At 37.1% G+C, this 12,543-nt stretch overlaps 1 protein-coding gene across 15 annotated transcripts in view; it reads right to left on the reverse strand.

The window, feature by feature from the left end:
* Window positions 1–12,543, reverse strand: part of Pkhd1 (PKHD1 ciliary IPT domain containing fibrocystin/polyductin) — a 513,180-nt gene that overhangs the window by 237,815 nt on the left and 262,822 nt on the right. For all 15 annotated transcript variants that reach the window (XR_015441583.1, XM_087188170.1, XM_087188168.1 and 12 more), the window contains one exon: window positions 3,516–3,584. Coding sequence is in view for 14 of the 15 variants with exons in the window: in XM_087188170.1 (XP_087044296.1) it covers window positions 3,516–3,584 (69 nt within the window). In the remaining variant the exon portion in view is untranslated. The remainder of the gene's footprint in view (window positions 1–3,515; window positions 3,585–12,543) is intronic.

Consider the following 12,543-nt stretch of genomic DNA (forward strand, 5'->3'; position numbering starts at 1 on the left):
GTTACCTCCCACTTCTGGGAAAAACATATTTCAATCTTTTCAAACATTTGTGTTTTGTTTTATTATAAATATTACATATGCCTATTATGGATTATTTGGAAAATGCAAGAAAAGACAACATAATAATTTTCCATAATCTTTCCACATAGTGATGACTGCTGGAAACTTTTCATTTGTGTTTCCTTCTAGAATTTCTCTGTATTTCTATGTAATTAAGATTATATCATATCCAGTTCCTATGTTTGCATCCAATTGTGATTTTGCTTAGCTTAGCCACTTTTTCTGTGCATTTTCTAAAGTCATTAAACTCATTATAAACATGATTTTAGTGACTTCCTAACAGCCTATATATTAAAAATGTGTAATTACTTATCTCCAATATTTGACACTTCGGCTCTGTCATAATATGCCAAGAGGTTGTATTTTAATCTCCGAGGATAACTGATAATCCCAAAGATCATGAAGTGGAAAGAGAAAGTGCCTGATGCAAGAATCACAAGGAACACTGAGCCATTCTACCAGACCCAGTTCCCAGAAGTCGTGGTCTAGAGACCTAGCAGACATAAAGTACACAGATTGTGGCCAAGCAGAACTCATGTTATTGAGTACAAGGTAAACCGCACACCATGGAAATATGGCAATGTCTTCAATAAGCCTAGAAAAAAACTTATGTTTTATAAACAATACTGTGATAACTTCCTAAGTTTTCTTACAATTTTGCCTTCTTAACATTATAAATATCAAAACAGGGATGGAATAAGGGTATTTGTTGGGGTGACCAGTCTGCCTCCACAAAGGCCAGACAGGATGTTTCTGATGCCCCATTGCCAAGCCTCAGAAACCCATGGTTATTTCAACTGTGTGTCATAGATAGTGGAAATAAACATTCTTCACTTATGTCATCTTCATTCTGGTTCATAGGAGGGTCCAATTATTTTTAATCTAATAAATTGAACCTTAAGTAACTATATTAATGAAAGAATGTTATGCACCAATTTGATCGTTCTATACATCCTGCCTTCAGATAAGGACATGTTTCCATCTCTTATTAGAGTTATTCAATTTCTATACAGTTAATACTAAGCTTTTAAATGACTATTATTGACACCGAAAGTTGGTGAAAGAAAAAGAAAATAATAAGAGTTAAAGAAGAAGCTGTCAGAGATGTATTGTTTACCTTTGCTTGACGTCTCAGAAATAAAGCTACTCCAGAGAGGAGAAGTAGCCTTGTTAATAAGCAAAGTTCTGGTAAGACAGAGAATCAGAAACAACTGTTGAATTTGGCAGTCAGGCCATGGGTGAACAGAATGAAACTGGTCCCACTCTCATGGTGTAGTTTAGGTGGAACCATATTACCTTGGGTTGAAGAATGCAGGAGAGGTGAGGACAGGAAGACGCTGGGTCCAATCTCCCAAAAATCTCCTTGAGAAGTGGACAGCTTTAAGATTGGAGACTATCAACCTTTGGTCTGTCTTCCCAATCATTATATTAACGTATTTTGAAACTGAAGTACATGAATTTTACTGAGGACCAACATTTGCAATTGAACCATGCTTCTCTAGAAAACATTGTCACTCAACAGCAGCCAAACTCTGAGGTGATATCAAGCTTAGACAAGCCTCATATTGTCCTCCATGTCTTCACTCTTCATCTACTCTACATTTTGAGGCTCTATATCAGGTCTTTTTGAGAAGTTTACAGAAGGAGTATTAATGTACTAACTCCATAATTTCTTGTGTTTTGGAATACTTTTCTGCCCCAAACTACATAAGATAGGAAAACTGGATATAAATTTTACTTTAACTCATAGACTAATAAATGCTCCCCAAATAATTTAAATGCATTAAAAGCTGCATGATGTAGCAGAAAGAACACTAGACTGAGTTAGGGCATGTGAGTTCTTGCCTAGGCTCAAGCAGGGAGTACTGATATGTCTATATGAATGGTTTAATCTCTTGGCATCCATGACTCTACACATAAAATAAAGCAAATTAGAAAGGGAAGCCTATAACATTCCTCCTCTTGTTATAATTCTACCACTCTATAAAACATCAGGTTTGTATTTACTCAGCATGTTGTAATTAACAGAAGTGAAGCATCTCCCAGTTATACTGACTCCTTCTGGAAATTCCGGGATGCTAGCCACTCATGCTATCTTTCCAAAGAGTCCTTAACACAGAAATCTCCTCCATAATAGGTGCTGAGTGGCAATGCCACTCTGACAATGGCTGATTGAGCCAGAAATGGTCATCCAGAGATACTCCATTACTCACTAAGGTGGTCTGGCACAAGAGCTTATCCAAAAGATATGTCCTCTACAAAATAAATATTATATGGTTTCTGTTACATTAAAAACCCAAATAACAAATAAAGAGCAAAATAAAAGATAAATAATGGGAAGTATGGAGACAGATCTGTCTCAAATAAGAAGGAAATAAGGAGATAGAGAGAGGGTGGAGAGGGAAAGGGGATGAGGAGTTAAGATATGTTATGTACATGTACCAACTCCACACAAACAATGTGAACATTATGTACTGCAAATTATAGGATATTTCTTCCTTGATAATAATTATTTTAAAGATAATTAATAAATTAACTAGTAAATCATTTGTTTAACATCCCCAAGAGACAATAAAACCCCATGTAGTCAGAGGCCACTCCATTTTGACCACTGTTGTAAGCCCTATCACCCCACTCAGAGCCTTCTATGAACATAGCACCTGAAGAAGAAAGAGGGAATACAGACAAGAAACACAAAGAATGAAGTGCTGATGGAGTTCAGAATCTGTTAAGAATGTAATATTGAATTTCTCTTTTCATATTACAGTAAGTATAGAGCAGAAACTATCAGTTCTTCTAGTTTACAGTTTTATCTAGTACTATTACCTCTTTTATTTATTAATTTAAATGGAAGAATTATTAGATCATTTTCTAATTAGCAGAGACTCTGCTCTGACCTAACACAAAAATGGCACTGAAAATCAAAGGAAATCTCTGCCTTTGAAAAGGTTTATCCCTCCTGCAAACTGACTCAGGACAAACAAAAACAAACAATGAAATACATTAGAAAGCAGTTAGGAGATGTTTACTGTTTGAGAATTTTGTTTTTTGGAGTTAGAAAGGTTTCACAGAACCATCTGACTTTTGGGGAGGATTTGTTTACACTGATTTCCTGAAATTACCAGGAACAATTAAAGTTTAGAGATACCCTGGATTTTTCTTTCCATTTGGAGGGGGTCTAATGGCCCATCTGCAGATCCGCAGTCCTATGTGCACATATGGTCCATAATTTATGAAGTGTGCTTATTTACATGTTTCAATTCTTACTTTCTATTGTTTTGAAAAATAAATGCACCCTTATATCTTTCCTTGACATGTTGACACATATTTTAATTATAGGGTAAAAGCAGGGCTGATACTTGCCTGCTTATAAATAACATGATGAGAATGAACTTGTAACCACTAGAGGACATTCTGCTGCACCACGGGGTTCTATTTTGTGCATTAATACTCACCAGCAATAGTTGGGGGCACCACGCCTTCCTCCACCTGGACAGTCACTTGAACTTGATCTTCACCTGAAACTGAATACAAAAGGCTACAGTGTGGAGGTGCAAAAAGATAGCCTTAATGTTAACGATATTTACTTGTGAGAAAGATGGCTTTATATAATATTCTTCTCACCCTAACTAAATATTCACAATAAAAAGGAGTGCTTGTTAGTTAATTTAACAATCGATTTCTAATATTTGATTTTTATTGCTTTTATTTAATAAAGCTTAATTGCAGTGAGGTTCTCTAAGAGTACTGGCACATAAGTAGTTAAGGAGGGAACCATTTAGCCATATGTTTTTGGAAACCAATAGTGTCCACAAGGCCATACCTCACATCCTATATCCTCTCTATCATTTTGTAGGCTCAGTTTTTAGAATTCTTCTCTTTTTCACCAGTGGAGTTCAGATCACCCATGAAATGTATTTTCTTTACCTTTATCCAAACAAATTGTCCTTTTAATGAAGGCTCTTCCCCATTGTCCTTTCTCCTCCCATCTTCCAAACCAACTGAGCACATTTAAAAGGCCTGGGGTTCATTAATTTTAAGTGTTCAATAAATTAGTGGAAATAATCAAAAGCCCTGATACTTTCTGATAATGACAATTTGATGTCAGTATAAACCAGTAGATTAAGCTGGGAACATATGCTCCTTTGCCAAGAGAGTCTGCTATAATTAAATAGTGAATACATCTACAAGGTGCTCTCACGCCTGATTAATTAGTAATCAGGTGCGTGAACTTCATTTTTCCTGTAACACCTTGCTTCTTATTGGTTAATTACCTTTCTGCCTTATCAGGTGTCATGGGAGCCAGCACCTCCTGCCGCTGGAGGGGCCAAAAGCTGCCCAAGGCTATACCTCCAGGGACCTAGCCAAACTTATGCTCTCCACCATTTCTGTTTCCCTAGGACCCTAAAACCTTTCTTCCATCACAGGGATAGATAAAAAAAATCATTCTTTTTAACCACAAAGCATAAGCTTCAGAACATGAGAAAGAAAATAACCTCTGAAGAGTTCCAGGAGCAACCTCTCCAATTCTATCTTATTTTGGTCATATTCTCATATAAAATTGTTTTCAAGATGGGAGTGGTGATACATGCCTGTGATACCAGCACTTGGGAGGCTGAGGTAGAAAGTTCCCCCACGAGCCTGAGGCCAGCCTGGGCTACATAGTGTGTTCAAGGCCAGCCTGAACTACATAGTGAGACTTTGTCTCAAAAAAAAAAAAAAAAAAAAATATATATATATATATATATATATACAGTCTCCTTATACTGTTACATCTTGAGACTAGGTACATGGCAACATGCTCTTCCTCTTGACATATTCCATGTCTATCATCATTTCCAATACTATACTTAAATTATTCCTTTATTTTACTACATATTCTATGCACTTTTATAACTTAAAAAAAGTAACAATAATACTAATGCCACCAGTTAACATCTCTTTTCTAATAAGATCTAGCTCTACCATCTCTGTCTATATTGATCTATGCATTCTCTAAAGTTGAGAAGAACTTCAAATTCAAATTCTATACCATGACAAGTACTTCAAATGCCATACTGTGACATCTACCCCAAGTTTTTTTTTAATTCAAAAAATATTTATTGAGTGGCATCTATCAATTTAGGATTTTTTCACTATCTTTGTCTCCAGGTGTTGTTGTGTTTTGTGGTACTAGGCATCAAACCTCAGGCCTTGTGCATGCTAACCAGAAACTCTACCACTGAACCATAAACCCTATCTTCAAATTTTTGAGGGATCATTCTAATTTATCATATGATCTAGGTATTGCTAGAAATGCATATATTTTATTTTCATACACCAATCTAGAATCCCAAGTTTATGGGGCTCTACGTGGAGCACTTAACATATAACTGACAATCTAAACACATTCTGCTCACACCCCTGGGGTAAAAAGGCTAAAGGAAGAAAGAAAAAAGTTTCTCTGGAAGAAAAAGAAAAGACAATATAGTCATGATGTCATCAGAAAACATGCAAAATGCAGTAGCAATAGAATGCTCTTCCACAGGCAAAAGAATTGAATATTGTCATAGAGCCAAAGCTTAAGAAAGACAAATTAGAAAACATCTTAGAAAACATTTGAAAAAGAAATCAGTTCATTCTGTTTTCATGATTTCCCAAAACCATAGATTTTAGTATGTCTGTGACCTCTTCTTTAGGACAAAACCATTGAAGTAGCCAGCCATGGTAGCACACACTTGTAATCTTAGCACTCAGGAGGCTGAGGCAGGAGGATCACCTCAAGTTTAAGGCCAGCCTGGGCTATGTAGTGAGTTCAAGGACACCCTTAACTATCTACTGAGATCCTGTCTCAAAAAAAGAAAAAATAACAATGAGGTAAGGCAAGTGATAACAACTATACATCAAGTCTTGGGCCCAGGATGTAGTTCAGTGGCATTGTGACCTGCCTGGAAAGCGCAAGATCCTGAGTTCGATCCCCAGTACCAGAAAAAAAAAAAAAAAAAAAAAAAGAGAAAATACGTATCAAGTCTTTTCCAAAGCAACTCCAGTCATTTTATAAGGAGTCATTCAACCCCAAGTAAGTACAATTATACCCATAAGAGGAATAGTTGGGGAAAATGAATAATGGCAACATTTTTCCCACTACATAAATGAAAAGTTTAAAGTACAGGGAAGACAATCAATGCACCTCAAATCCCTTGGGTGTAAAAGGATACCACAAGCATTCATACATGGCCGTTATCATTATGATGATTCTTCCAAAGACTGAAGAGACCAGCCCTGAACATACCTAACTGCCATCAGAGTCTATTCCTCTTGTTCTTTTTGTCCCATCATTCCTTCCCCAGCATCTGTTTTTTGTAAGCCATGCCTTCCTGGCTCAGCATCTGCTCTTTTCACTGTACTGTGCAGGTGACTTTAGGACTGAGCTGCCTCTGAGGTTCTTCCATCTCTACACATGCACACATGGTTCTCACTTCCAGAAGGAGCCCTTCCCCACACAGATATTGGGAAGCTAAAATGTGTATTGAAACTTTGTTGCTTATTTTATTAAAGTTAAGTATGTGAATGCCACACAGAGAAGAGAAGCACTTCTAGTATCAGGGAAGATAGAAAAAGTTATCAAAAGCAGAAAAAATTATCAGTCTAATTCCCTGTATCACCACCCAACAAGTTCCTGTGGGGCTGGCTCAGAGCATGTGGGTATGGATCAAGAGACAAAAAACTCCCTACATACAATTTCTAAGGTCATAAAAGACAATAGAGGGTGCTGAGAAAATATGGGTGCTGGAGACCAACATTCTAAAATTGAATTCTGGAACAAATGAATCTCATTCACTTCATCTGAAATTGAGAAACTCATACTGTCTACCTCACAGGATAGTTTGGGAGAGAAAGATGAGATAATCCATGGAACATAGCACATAGTGAACAATAAACACTAGCTATGACCAATAATGTCATTAGGCATGTTCATTATTCTATACGTCAATTAACAAGGCTGAAGAAATATGCTTCTACTCCTTTGCTGTTTTCACAGCTGCACTTAATCACGATGAGCTGTAGTATTACAGAGTTGTAAGCAATTTGATGAGATCTGCTAAAGTTTGCTAAGTGTTTTGACTCTAAAGGACTGTAAATGTAAAGTGTCATTTCCAATTTGAATAAATACAAGGAGGGATGAAAATCATTTAAAAATAAAGGTATTGTCCTGGGAAGAGTTTAAAAGCCTTACACAAGCTGTAATGTTGTACATATGTCTTCTTGGTGCTCGTGATTTCTGATTTTGTATTTGTACTTTGAGAATAGTTAATCTGCCTTGTTTATAAATGAAGCCTCCTTATAGTTGATCTTTCCCAGATTGTAAGAATTGGTCCTCAAAAAGAAGAAAAGTCTTTGGGTCAATTATTGCCAAGTTATTCTGATGAGCGCTACTTGGTCTAAACTTGCTAAAAATGTAGACAGATAGGAGGGAGAGAGAAATGTGCTAAGAAACGAGCTCCTGGTAAGAGGATCTAAGAGTTACTCAACTAGTTGTCATGTGAGTGCCTACAGGGTAAGGGGCTGGGCCTGGTGCATTTCATCCTCTCCAGGGTGCTAAGGAGAGGAAAAATGAATTCTGTCCCCAAGCAATACTGTTTTTAAATTTTGGAGGGAGAAATAAGTGCCCCTTCACTTAAAAAGGAAAACTACATCACATCTCAGTGAGCCACAGGCTTCATCCCTATTTCACTTTTCCATTCATATCCCACTCTTACCTTGCCATTTGAGTTTATTCACATATTAGAACTCACTATTCAGTCTCCATTTATCTAGCATGAGTCAGCTCCTCACTACACAATGAAAGAACATAAAACAACTGCACCTGATGTCTGCAAATTTTATCCAGTCTCACCCTGACTTGTGGCTACTCTTTCTGCCTCTATCTGCTCTGGACCCAGATGCCAGCCTTGACTTCCTGAGCTGGCTGTAGGACTTGGTCCTGCCTCTCAACTTTCATCTTAGCCAGCTATATCTGCTTACCCCTACCTCTCCTCCCCATCTCCCTAACACACCTGCATACTCCTACTCTGCTTCTCTTCTCCTTCTCAATGACCTTGACCTCATTCCCCAGAGGTTGACCTCATTCCCCAGAGGTTAACCTCTTTGACTGAGGTGCAGAAATCTTACTTGTCAATTGGGCCCTTTCACTTGACCACATTCCTGTCTAATTTCAGCCTCACAGAGACAGTCATGAAAGTCACGATTGCCCTCTTAACACATGATCTTTAAAAGAGTTTCATGGAAATATTATGTGAAAATCCTGTAAATGCCTTAAGGTCTTCTATTATTCCCAGTAATATTCATTTGTGGAAGGGTGTGATTTTTTTAAGTATTAAAGAACTTGATCAAGACACCAATACATATAACTACATTAGCCAGAATCCTGAGAGTTAGATCAATTAAACCTTCTTAACTCAGAGAACAATAATAATTATGAATCTGACTCAGAGAGATGTTTACCACACTGAGATGAAGGCATTTGTGCTATCCTGGGCACTCCTAAGGATCTACAGAACCTCCAGGGAGGGACCTGGGAACAAGCATTCTACCTGTTCACCTGTGAGGCAAATTTTCAAAACACTGACTTAAGGAATTACGTAATTTATACTGTACTCAGAACATGATTTGTTCTCAGAAGCAGGTGTTCTTAACAAATGAAGACAAAGAACCTGAAGGAAAAGAGACTTCTGTTCAAAATGTTCGCTTTTTATCAGTTTAACCAAAACTATGCAGATCATACTACATTTGCCAAATATGAAATGTATAGTGATGATTTTATGGCATAAAACTTATTTTAGTGACTGAATTTTAATGTACTTTAGGAAAAAACACCAGTTCATTAAACCCATCTTTTGTGGATGGTATTGAATAAGAAGTTAGATTCTAAAAATAAAACAGTGCAAAAATCAATTTAAGAAAATACCGCTCCCAGCCCAGAGGAAGGGGCTTCCGGGTCACCCTTCCAGAGCTTCCAGCTCAGAGAAGGGGCTTCTGGGCTATGGTTCCACTGCTCCCAGGCCAGAGGTAGGGGATTCTGGGCTGCAATTCTACCACTCCCAGCACAGAGGATGTAAGCTGTGCAGGAGCCAACAGCACACACACACACACACACACACACACCGTTGAAATGAGAAGACACATAAACAAGTCTCAAAACCAGACTTCCAGGTCACCTACAGCAACCCCAAAGGGAAACGAGATGGAACACTCTGATACTCAACCACCTGGACTCCCCGAACTGGCAACAAAAGAGGATCTGGAAAAAATGAAATCAGAAATAATTTCTCAGATAACAGTAGAGATTGTGCCCATAGTGCAAGACATGATTAATAAATCTACAGAGGTCACAGATAAAAAAAATAGAGGACCTGAGGAACATGATGGAATCCCAACATAGGAAACAAATGGAATCTATAAAACAGATACAAACAGATTGCCAGGAGATTAAAAATTCCAGTGAAAGTCTACACAGCAGAATGAGCCAAAGTGAGGACAGAATTTCACATATAGAAGATAAGATTGCAATTGGTGACCAGGAAAAGAAAAATTGCTTCAAAATTGTAAGGGAACATGAGAAATCAATCCAGCAGCTGCTAGACGATGCAAAGAAGAATAACACAAGACTGATCGGAATCAAAGAAGAAACAGGAGAGAGTGCAGATGACATAAAAAAAAAACTGTTCACAGAAGTAATGGCAGAAAACTTCCCAAGCCAGGGGAAAAGAACTTGACATACAGATAAGCGAGGCATATAGGACTCCAAATAGCCTTGATCAAAAAAAATCTACACATAGGCATATAATTGTTAAGATTTCAGAAACACAACAGAAGAACAAAGTTCTCCAAGCAGTCAAAGAAAAGAAACAAATCACATACAAAGGAAAGCCCATCAGAATCACAGCAGACTTCTCAATGCAAACCCTCAAGGCAAGAAGAGCTTGGAGTGACATATTCCAAACTCTAAAGGAAAATAGCCTCCAATTCAGATTGATGTACCCTGCAAAACTATCTTTCAAAATGGATGGAGAAATAAGATACTTTCATTATAAAGAGCACCTTAGGAACTTCATGAATACCAAACCAGCATTCCAAACAATTTTAGAGAATATCCTAGGAATAGACAATGAGGATCACAACCCCAGGAAGTACAGCAGAATGAATCCTTTGAGTGTGACAAGAAATTAAATGTAAAGGGGGAGAATCTGACAAACAGAAAAAGTCATGACAATGATAAGTCAATATGTATCAGTTATAACCATCAATGTTAATGGTCTAAATTCACCAACCAAAAGAAATAGACTGGCAGAATGGGTCAAGAAGCAAAATCTAACAATATGCTGCATACAAGAAAAACACTTAATTCAAAATGAAACTCATAGATTGAAAGTTAAAGGGTGGAAAATGATGTTCCATGTGATGAGAACCTGAAAAAAAGCAGGAGTAGCTATCCTCCTTGCAAATTAAGTGGATTTCAAACCAACACTGATTAAGACAGACAAAGAAGGACACTACATCCTTGTAAAGGGAACAATTCAACAGGAAGAGATGACAATCATAAATATCTATGCACCAAACACTAGTGCACCCAACTATATAAAACAAATACCAATGGACATGAAAAGTCATATATGCACTAATACAATAGGAGTTGGGGAACTCAATATCCCACTGTCACAAAGAGATAGATCAACTAGACAAAAAATAAGTAATGAAATACTAGAACTCAATCGAACTCTTGAACAAATGAACTTAACAGATGTTTACAGAATGTTCCAGCCCATAAAATTAGAATACACATTCTTTTCAGCTACACACAGGTCGTTCTCCAAAATAGACCACATACTCACTCATAGAATGTGTTTAAGTAAGTGCAAAGGAATTGAAGTTATCCCCTGTATATTATCAGACCAGGAGATGAAATTGGAGATCAATAGCAAAAGAAACCACAAAAATTACATAAACATGTGGAAATTGAACAACACACTTCTGAATAACTAATGGGTCACAGAAGAAATTAAATATGGAATCAGACAGATCCTACAATTAAATGACAATGACAATACAACATATCAGAATCTATGGGACACAATGAAAGCAGTCTTACAAAGGAAATTCATAGCAGTGAATACACATATTAGGAAAACAGAGTGAATCCAATTAACCTGATGCTGAACCTCAAGCTTCTGGAAAAAAAAGAGCAAGACAAACCCGAAGCTCATTCAAGGGAATTATAAATATCAGAGCGGAAATCAATTCAATGGACACTAAGATAACGATACAAAAAATTAATGAAGCCAAGAGATGGTTCTTCAAAAGAATAAACAAAATTGTCAAACCTTTAGCCAACCTTGTCAGAAAAAGGAAAGAAAAGGCCGAAATCCATGCAATTAGGAATGAAAAGGGTAAAATTACAACAGACCCAGCAGAAATCCTGAGGATCATCAATACCTACTTCCAGAACCTATATGCCAATAAGATGGAAAACACAGAAGAAATGGACAGATTCCTAGATATGTATGAATTACCAAGTTGAAAAAGGAACTGAAAATTCTAAACAACCCAATATCAATCAATGAAATTGAAAATGTAATTAAATTCTTACCAACTAAGAAAAGCTAAGGTCCTAATGGCTTCACTGCTGAATTCTACAAGACATTTAGAGAGGAATTATTTCCACTACTGTTTAAACTCTTCAATGAAATTGAAAGGGAAACAATACTCCCAAATTCATTCCTGGAAGCAAACATCACCTTGAATCCCAAAGTAGAGAAAGACCCAACCAAAAAAGAGAACTATAGGCCAATCTCACTCATGAACATTGATGCAAAAATCCATAATAAGATACTGGCAAAAAGAATGCAGAAGAATAGCTGGGGATTTAGCTCAGTGGTTCTGTCGCCTGCCTCGCAAGCACAAGGACCTGAGTTCAATCCCCGGTACCAAAAAAAACCAAAAAAAAAAAAAAGAATGCAGAAGATCATCAAGAAGATCATACACCCTGACCAAGTGGGATTCATCCTAGGGATGCAGGGATGGTTTAACATATGCAAATCAATCAATGTAATGCACTATATCAATAGAGCCAAGGACAAAAACCATATGATCATCTCAATAGATGCAGAAAAAGCATTTGACAAAATCCAACATGCATTTATGATAAAAATCCTATGAAAAATTGGAATAGACAGTCTCTACATCAATCTGATGAAAGCCATCTATGAAAAACCAACAGCCAATATCATACTAAATGGTCAAAAACTGAAATCCTTCACACTAAAATCAGGAGCAAGACAAGGATGTCCACTATCACCACTCCTGTTCAATATACTTTTGGAAACATTAGCCACAGCAATTAGACAAGACAAAGAAATAAAAGGAATAAAGATAGGAAATGAAGTCAAATTGTCATTATTTGCAGATGACATGATACTCTGTCTAGAAGACCCCAAGAACACCACC

This window comes from Heterocephalus glaber, unplaced genomic scaffold, assembly GCF_053883595.1.
Source record: "Heterocephalus glaber isolate CG9 unplaced genomic scaffold, H.glaber_assembly_v1.0 deba00001523, whole genome shotgun sequence".
Lineage (NCBI taxonomy): Eukaryota > Metazoa > Chordata > Mammalia > Rodentia > Bathyergidae > Heterocephalus > Heterocephalus glaber.